The 9,390-nt window shown below is 54.0% G+C and overlaps 1 protein-coding gene across 1 annotated transcript; it reads right to left on the bottom strand.

Annotated features, from left to right (window-relative positions):
* Positions 1-2,544: 2,544 nt before the first annotated feature.
* LOC135291230 (uncharacterized) lies at positions 2,545-8,219 on the bottom strand. Its single transcript, XM_064405261.1, has 4 exons — positions 7,385-8,219; positions 5,399-6,755; positions 4,287-4,407; positions 2,545-3,196 (listed from the first exon to the last, which is right to left on the bottom strand). Exons 1-2 carry the CDS (start codon positions 8,217-8,219, stop codon positions 6,361-6,363), a joined length of 1,230 nt encoding a protein of 409 aa, XP_064261331.1. The 3' UTR covers positions 2,545-3,196; positions 4,287-4,407; positions 5,399-6,360.
* Positions 8,220-9,390: the final 1,171 nt, after the last annotated feature.

Here is a 9,390-nt window from a genome sequence, read left to right as displayed (position 1 = left end):
CTGCAGAATGGCACCACTCTGCTGCCCCTATCTCTAAACAGAGAAATATCCATTTCAGTTCCCACAATCGAGTATGTCACGGGTTACTGAGCGCTGCCTACAGCTCTCTGTGTGTGTCTGTCTGTAAAGAACCAAACATGGACTGAATTATCTGCATATCCACAGAGCAGGAGCTCTGCTCCCAGTGGAGTCCCGGAGTTTTCTCAGCAGGCCTTGGCAGCCAGTGCTGAGCCAACGTGTGGCTCTGCTGCCATCCCAAATCTGCCCTTCCCGTGCCCAGCCTGAGTGCAGGTGGGGCATGTGCTGGCCATGGCCGGAGATTTCCATGGCCCAAATCCTGCAGCATTTCCATCTGCTCATGGCTTGGGGTAGCACAAATCACAAAACCCCCATCGCAGCTGACAAATGGCATTTCTTGCAGATTGCCACACTGCTGATGGACAAACACACGATGTAGCTGCTGCTCTCTGTGAAGAGAGCTGCGGCTACAACTCACGAGGATCAATTTCCATTGAAAAACATCATTTATTTCAAATTGCTGCACCCGTGCTGACAATACAGAACTACACAAATCTCAATTTGGATTAAGAACAAGAATTTATTAGATTACTACAACCAGTCTATGTAAAAATATAAAAATACCAACTTCAGTTAACAAAACCTAATTTATTGCCAGCCTCTACAACTCACTAGATACAAAGATCAATTAGGACTTTAACAACCTAATTTATTACATATTACTACAAGTGTACAGCCCATATAGAAATACAAAAATATGCATTCCCTTGTAGGGGTGCATTAGTTTTAAGTTGGTTTATTCCTGTACCCCCCATTCCTGTTTATGGTTTTGCCCGGGCTCTCTCTCTCTCTCCCTCTCCTTGATTGTCCCGTCAGTTACGAGTTATCTCTCCTAATCCCTCCCTGGCTGCCTGTCTGTTATTCAGTGTCCATACCCTTCCATCCAGAACCTTCTGTCTTGGACACTGAGTGATTGGACCAGAGGTCAGGGTTCAACCCTCAGTTTATTCCCACTGGAGATCCGAGATGTTTGTTACGCGTTATTCCCTCCTCTCAAAAATTTAGATTGGTCATTGTATTCTGTTTATAAGGCCCTGCCGGGCAAGCATTTTTGTCCGCGCCCGACGCACTTTCAATAAACCCTCCCGTTTTCCCTGTCGGCGCGGTCCGGTCTTTCTCCTGTGGGTCGCAGCCCAGCTCCTCTTCCAACGGCTCTGGGGGTTCTCGCCCTTCTGAAGGCATTCAGCCTTAAGCACTCTCCCTAGGAAGTCTCCCAGGGGGAGAGTGCCCTTCCCCCCTCAGTGCTGCCGGCGGCGCGGCCGGAGCGTGCCGGGGAGTCAGAGTCTTACAGGCTAGCTGTCGCCGCTGCATTCCCTCCCCAAGGAACCTTGTACCAAGAACCTTATCGATACAACTGTACAACTATATGACTCCATACATGTTTAAATAGTACTAAACACACACACACAGAAATATTTATATATATAAAATATATATATTGTTATATATATAAATACCTATATAACAATCTACATATGTAAACAGAAATTAAATATTACATAATATACACTATATATATGAACAGATATATAACAGGAAGAAAAGGGACCCCAGCTGCCCCATCTTCAAAGCCTCTCCTGCGGCCTCTTCCTCCCGGGCAGAGCAGCTCTCCTGCACAGGGACAGCAGATGGGACATCTGGGAAGCAAAGGGAACACTCAGTCAGTAGGGGCACGTTTCCCTTGGCAGCAGCTGCACTTCCATCAGGGAAGAGGAAATGTCAGAGCCTCCCCAGGAGGGTCAGAAAGAGAAAGCAGCCGAGCGGGCCGGGCTGTGGTGAGCGCAGCCGCGGCGGGACCGTCCCGCAGCCCCGGCAGCCCGGCAGAGCCGGCACAGCTCCCGGGCCCTGCCGGCACAGCTGCCTTGCCCAAGGACAGCCCCTGTGCCAGCCGGGGCAGCTGCGCTGAGCAGCCCCAGCACGGGCAGGGCCCACGGCCACAGCCCACGCCAGCCTCAGCCCCACCCTGCCTCCCCGGCCCTGGGGCCTCACCCGGGCTCTCTCCAGGCTGGCAGCAGCAGGGCCCCGCTCCCTGCTCCTGCTGCTGGCCCTCGGCTTCTCCCTGCGGGCTCCCGGCAGTCTCCGGCGGTCCTCGTGGTCTTCATTGCAGCTGTGGCAAAAGTGGAGGCTCTGGAATTGGTTCCAAGGCCTGGCAGAGCTGCAGTCCCGGAGCCCTCTGTGCTCCCTGCTGGCCCCTCCATCCCCTCAGCCCCGCCATGCTCTCGCCAAACCCCCAGCCCCCTTCAGCTTCTCCAGCCCCTCACAGTCCTCTCACCTCCCTCAGTCCCTTCTGACCCATCCCGTCCCCTTAGACCTGCCACCCCCTCAGCCTGTGCCACTTGCCTGTCACCTCAGTGCCACCATGGCCCTGGGCTGCCCCACAGCCCTCAGCCCCAGCAGCAGCTCAGGGTCACCGTCCCTTCAGCGCCACCGCCCCCTCAGCCCCCTCAGCCCCCTCAGTCTCACCGTCCTTCAGCAGCTCCTCAGGGGACAGTGCCTGGGGCCACCGGCAGCTCCCAGCGCTCCAGGGACATCCGGGGCTGGAACTGCTGCTGCGCCCGGCCCGGCCGCCAGCTCGGACCCAGCCCAGGGAGAGGGGACACAGGGGGCACAGGGGGAAAAGCCAGAGGTGAAAAAGGCAGCCGAGGGGGAAAGAGGTAAAAATACTGCCTAGACCTACACTAACATCAATCTATCCATCTAAAAATCCATATAACTCTAACTACATATAGATGCAGATTTATAAATATAAAAATATTAAAAATATATTATTACTCTCTATGTATATAAATGTCAATTTTAAAATCTATAAATGTAACTACATGCACATAAATATAATTCTATCACATCAAAAACTATATATAGATTTAACTGTATAGATGTATATATATATATATATATATATGTCCTCTATAAACCTACAAATATAACTATGTGGATATATAAATAGGATTGTATAAATCAATAAATGTAACTACATAGATATATAAATAGAACTATGGAAATCTATAAATCTATGTATAAATGGAGGGATTCCACCTGCCCGATGGTCACAGGCTCTCCCTCCGATCCTTTTTCTCACGCAGGGCAGCCCTCCTGGCAAGGTAGATTAGGTGGAAATCTGAGAAGCAAAGGGAACACTGGGTCAATATTGGCCTCTGTGCATCTTTCCTCTTGGAAGTCACTGTCCTTGTGTCAAAGACTGTAAAAGATGGCCTGAAAGGCAGAGTCTCACTTGGCAATTTGAAGCCTGCTCTTTAAAGAGTCAGAATCCATCCAAGCATTGAAAATTTCTGAAGTTTTGAAGAATCCCAATTAAGTCAAAACCCTTGCAGTGCAAAGGGCACCCATGAGAGCTGGAAACACAGGCAGCCCCAGCTGCCACAAAGAAGCCCAGCCTTGTTCTTTCTCTGTGCTGACAGAGAGACCTCAGTCCCCACTGAAATGGCTGAAGCTCAGGGCTGCTGGAAGCTGAGCTATGAATCAGCACCGTTCCCTGCCGTCTGCAACCTGCCCTCTGCAGTGAGCAACAGCTCCTCCAAAACAACCACCAGCTCTGGGATGAACAGCTAGGAGGGAAAGAACTTCCTAGCAGGCCTGCAGGCTGCACCAGCTTTGCTCAAGCATGCAGATCCAAAGTGCTCTATCTCTCCTTTAGTTCTCACTAATTTGGGGTAATTTCAGGTTTTCCTTGAGCTACTGGATTTGTGACTGATGATTTGCTTGGCCTCAGAGCTTCTGCTGCTTGTATTTTTAATGTATCTCACTACACCTACCAGCAGACTGGTACAACATTGATTTAATGCTTGGAGACAAACAGCTCAGACTTCTACACTGACCTTTTCTTGTGGTTTTTTTCTCTCCCTTCAAGAGTCACTCAGTGTTGCCTCCAGAGCACTGACACCCTACAGCAAATTTATCCACGGACTTCAGCACAAAACTGGGACACCCGAGTTGGTGACACAACTCCACAAGGTCAGCTTTATTCCCTCCTCCCTTGCCACAGCAGAGGACTCAGTGTCAGAGCCTCTGGAGAAGCGTGGAGGGCAGGGCTCGGGGAGATTGTGCCCGTGCAGGATTTGAACTAAAGGCACCAGGAAGCACCAGCCCTGCAGACAGGAGCTCAACTCTGCTCATCTCCCTTGCTGCCAGAGGCAGGCTCGCAGCAGCCATCTCACACCTCTCTAAACCAAGGGGGACTCTGTCCTTACCAAGCTCTTCGGGCTCCTGGGAATTGTTCCCGCACCTCCTGGTGCCAGGCAAAGCTCCTTCTGCTTCAGCTCTGTCCACAGGCTGCCCTCCTGAAGACTCTGGGGCAACATTAATATTCCCCTTGAAAGAGAAACAGAAAGGAAGAAACCCTTCTCACCAGTTACACCAAACACCTGGTCCAACAACTCCATGGCTCACACTCTTAATCCCTTGTTCCTAACAAGAACTCTGGGCCCCAAAGCCCTTCAAGAGTCAAAACAATTTCACTTCTCAAACACAGTCCAAAAGCTGTCAAAGCTGACAGTGTTGAACGTGGGGGTGACACTGAACACATGGAATGGCTGCTAAGGAAGGAGTCCTGGCACAGAGATTTGCTCCTCCTCCACAACCCTGAGCAAAGCAGTCTCATCCAGGCTGCAGCTTGGCAGGGACTGCATGGGAACACACATCTCTTCCCACAGAGCTGCCCAAGAGCAAGGTGACTGAGCTCTGCAACATGGACAGCAAGACTGGCCAGTTTGCCCAGCTGAGGATTTCCCAGATGGAGACTGGGCTGCAGGCACCAGGTTACCCAGAGGACAAGAAAGCTGCAGCTCCAGCCCAGCCCCACACACGGCTCTGGGAGCGCCCACACGCCCGGCAGGGCTCACGCAGCAGCAGCAGCAGCTGCAGCCCAGCCCTGCTTTGCCTTGGCCTTCCCACCCAAAAGAGGCACAGCCCACATCTGCTGCTGGAACAGGCACCTCTGGCATGTCCCTCCCTGCACGGGACACTTGGCAATTCTCCAAACACTCTTCTCTTCTTTCCCACCAAAAAAAGCCTCTTAGAACCTACAAAGCTTCCACTTCCTCACCACAAACACCCCTGCACGAGGGATTCTTCCCAGGAAAACAGGCACCCAAACCTGACCAACACAGGCTCACACCTCTTCATCCTTATTCAGGGGGAGACTTTTTCATTCCCTCTTCTTTAGGAAGTCTTGTTTCACCAAGCAAATCTTTTCCTGTCCATTCACTGAGCTGAACTCAAGAAGCCTTTGCTTCTCAGCCATGCAACAACATTCACAAGCTCTCAGCTCCCAGCCCTTTTCTTCCCTGTCCAATGCAGTTACCTGAGCAGAGGGAGAAAACATCTCCTCCAGCGTCTCAAGCACCATGTCCAGATCTGGTGGTGGCAATTCCTCTTGCCCAGGAGTATTCCACAGCCAGCTGGGGGCTGTCCATGGTGCAAAACCAGCACTGCCAGCTGGAGCGCTGGGGCCTGAAGTGCCTGGGGTGGCTGCAAGAATCCAAACACATTGGTCAGGCTCCACAATGTGGCTTTGGGACACAGAGCTCTAGTGCTGCCTTGGATCAAACATCACAGGAAGCACAGAGCAACCTCAGTTCCAGAAATGTATTCAGACTTGCCAGGGGATTGGGGGAGTGAGTTCTCCTCTTAAAAAATATTTATCCTAATTCACATGTACACAGATTAAAGCATGGATTGTCAAAGGGATATAGACACACACACACACATTTTATAATCACAGCCTTTTGCATCTTCCCAGCAGCTTTGGGATTTGGCTACATTTGGTTTCTCATCACAAAAGACCACAGAAAGTGGATTCACCCAGGAAGAGCCCAGATCTTCAGACACACATGCTGAAATTAAACTGTGAGTTTTTTCTAAAACCAGCCTTGTGGGTGAGGCTGTATTCTGCAGCTCCAACTCTTCTGGGGCAGGCAGAGCTCATTTCGGTGGTTTGGCTTGATTTTCAGGGCAGACAGTCTTAAACCTCTGCAATATCCCCTCACCATCCTAGTCTGGCTTCATTCAAAGAAAGAGGGGAGTGCACCTAACACTGATGACTTGTTAGGCAATATCTTTTGCCTTGCCCTTGTACCCCTACAGAAGGGCTGTCTGGAAAATGCCCAGAACACCCTCCAAATCTGCAGCAAGGACAGGAAAAGCTGGCAGAAAATCCTTCTGTTTTCAAGATCCCTCTTCCTAGGCGACTTGACACTTTCTACCCGATTCTCGCTTGAGATCTACCCATGATAGAGCACTGCAGGAAAACTCTTTAAAGGGTCACTAACCAGGACCTGCTTGGAAAGCAAGGGTAGAAACTCTTTCCCTACCTGATGAACTGCAGGCTGGCAAATACTGCTCTGAAGATGTGCAGCTGCTTCCCTCTGGAGAGGCCATGGAAGGGCTGTGATGGTCTATGGGACGCAGAGAAACGGTGAGCTCAGGGCGGCATCTGCAGTCTATGGGAACCAGCGGAATGATGAGCTCACGCTTGAGATGAAATTTGCTGGTGCCTGGTTCCTCTGATGAAACCCCAAGAAATCCAGATGAGGCAAAGACTTTCTTGGGAGATGTCAGGAAAAAGTCAGACTCCTGAGCACCTGCGCTTAGCCTGGAAGGGCCTGGAGGCAGCTGTAAACCCTCAGGTGAGGCAGCAGTGAGGTCCTGGTATGAGAGCACTGTGTAGCAGTGAGGGAAGAAGAAAGGAAGCAAAGAGAAGGCCGCGTCACTATTGGTCTTTGGGTGTGTTTCCTTTGGCAGCAACTGTACTTCTATCAGGAAAGACAAAAGCTCCCATCCTCCCAAACAGGGTGAGAAAGAAAAAATTCCCCACATGTTCTGGGGCTATTCAACTAACAATTCCTTGTCTAATTAGCTCTGCCCTATTCGTTCAACTGTCTGGGAAAACTGTCCCACTGCTGCTCCTTGGCAGAAGGCAACTGCCAGAAACCCAACTGCCCGGTGCTTTCTCCTCTGCTCTACAGGGACAGGAGGCTCCCTCCAGCTGCGCTTGACCGGGACAGGGCTCTGGGCCAGGCAAGGAGCAGCGCCAGCCACAGCGCACAGCTGGGCCAGCTGCAGCCGAGCGGGCCGGGCTGTGGTGAGCGCAGCCGCGGCGGGACCGTCCCGCAGCCCCGGCAGCCCGGCAGAGCCGGCACAGCGCCCGGGCCCTGCCGGCACAGCTGCCTTGCCCAAGGACAGCCCCTGTGCCAGCCGGGGCAGCTGCGCTGAGCAGCCCCAGCACGGGCAGGGCCCACGGCCACAGCCCACGCCAGCCTCCGCGCCCACAGCTCCCACTCTTTCTCACCGGCTCTGGGCGGCTGCCCGGCGGGGAAGGACGCCAGCGGCCGCTCCGTGCGGAGCTGCTGGAAGCGGCTGGGCTGGCGGCTGCGCACCTCCAGCCCCGCTGCCAGCCGCTGCCTGTTGGCCCTGGTCAGGCGCTTGATATGGAGCAGGAGGTCGGGGCGGTCACGGCGAAAGTTGGGGTTCCTGAAGTGGAGCCAGCCCCCGGCATCGCCGGGCTCAGATGAGCCAACCCGGCTCGGCACCTTGTGGAAGCCGTAGAGGTTGAGCTGCCGCACGAAACTACCGAAGTGCGTGGCTTGGAAGGAGTCCGGCGTCGGCCCCACCCCCTGGCCGCCCCCGTGGGCGTCGCCCGGGCTGAGCAGCTCCCGCTCGAAGAGCGAGAGGTCGACGAGCAGCCCCTGGGCGCGGCTGTCCCAGCGCACGGAGCGGACGCGGGGGCTGTTCACCAGGCGCCACAGCTTGGCGGGGAAGGCGCTGGCGCTGAGCCCGGCGGGCAGCGGCAGCTCCGCCATGGCTCCGATCGCCGCCTGTGGCCGCAACGCCCGCGGCGCAACGGCCGCGGCTGCGCCGGCGGCGCGCGGCCGGAGGGGGGCGCTGCGCTCGCGCCCAGCGCGGCCCCGGCGCGGGCCGGACTTGGCGGGGACGAGCGCGGCAGAGCCGGGGCCGCGGGCACAGCGCGGGCGGGGCGGCTCCCGGCGCTGGCCGGGCTCCGCACGGCACGGCACGGAAGGGCAGCGCCCGGCACGGCATTTCAGGGCAATGGAAGCCCGTGGCGAAGGCACTGGGAGCAGTTGCGGGCTCTGTCCCCACTGTGCATCCCGTGCCTGGGTCACCATCGGTGACAGAGAGGAAGGACATTGCTCTGGCTTGGCTGGGGAAAGGATGAGAAGGGGGCATTAGAAAACATTCATTTGGTCTCCTTTTCAGCAGACTGGCTCTTTTTATCTCACCATGTCTGCCTGTCTTTGGCAGAGTTGGCACATTTCTCGTGCTTTAGAGTCAGCTACAGCAGCAGGAAGGGGCAGCAGGTTTGTCAGATTGATTTCAAAGCTAAAGTGCTGCCCCATGGATGGATGCTGCTTTATTCAAGGGATTTCTGGCCTGGAGTTGTAGTGAACTCATGCTGGTGTTTTCCCAAACAGTGTTGCCTTTTTCTTTCCTCAGGAATCCCCTCTTCTTCCCCCCATCTGGGGAGAGTTCCAATGCAAATGCCTCCTGCAGCCAGCTCTTGTCACTGTAGACTGACAAAGGAGATTTCACAATGGAGAGAGACTCCCTAGAGCTGCTGTGGAGAGCTGAAGGGGGAAGCTTTGTCCCTCAGCCTTGAAGTCTTGTTGGAGAACTGCTTGTGCTCTGGGGGACGCACAGCTTTTCCAAGCCCTGCAGGTTCATTCCTGAGCTTCCTGACACGCCACAGACTTTGGGGCTGTCATGTTGGAGCACAAATTTCAGTCTGGGAACTTTTGTGACACAGGGAACAGGATTAGCCCTGCAAGGCCAGGCTAGGGCCAAGAGCAGAAGGCCAGCAGTCTGCATTTGCCCCCAGGGAGCCCTCCAGAGCAAGAAGCCACTCCTGGCCAGGGGCTGAGGTGCCCGAAGCTGCCTCCCCGCTGTGCAGCTCTGCAGAGCTCACGCAGCGCCGGGTCCTGGGCATCTGGGACAGCCCGGCTGCCCTGGAGCACAAGGAGTGTCCCAGAGAGAAGCTGCTGCCCTTTGCTTTGCAACTGTTTCACAGAGTCCTGTCACTAATCCAGAGTCTGACATGTTTTTGTTTCTTCTCAAAAATGTTACCCAGCTTTTTGAGAAAATTGAGTGATGTAGCTTCTGCTGGTGGTGGTGCTTTTGTCTGCAGGTGAGGGCAGGTGATTGGAACCAAGGACGGAGTCCACTGTTGACATCCTAGCTTTGCCAAGTCAAGAAAATCATTCACAATGGAGCTACTGGTGCTGAGCAGTAGGATTTTTTCCTAGTTTTTGGAAAACTACAACCTTAAGAAACCCAACAGAT

Source organism: Passer domesticus, chromosome Z (genome assembly GCF_036417665.1).
Source record: "Passer domesticus isolate bPasDom1 chromosome Z, bPasDom1.hap1, whole genome shotgun sequence".
Lineage (NCBI taxonomy): Eukaryota > Metazoa > Chordata > Aves > Passeriformes > Passeridae > Passer > Passer domesticus.
The sequence above is the reverse complement of the archived record's forward strand: the minus strand, read 5'-3'. Positions and strand labels throughout refer to the sequence as shown.

What these genes read in the sequence shown, in the direction of transcription:
- LOC135291230 (XM_064405261.1), bottom strand. Translation starts at nt 8,219, where the DNA reads ATGGTGACCCAGGCACGGGATGCACAGTGGGGACAGAGCCCGCAACTG. An exon ending in CGGGCAGCCGCCCAGAGCCG is followed by an intron (nt 6,756 to 7,384) that starts GTGAGAAAGAGT and finishes ACTGCTACACAG; the next exon opens with TGCTCTCATACCAGGACCTC.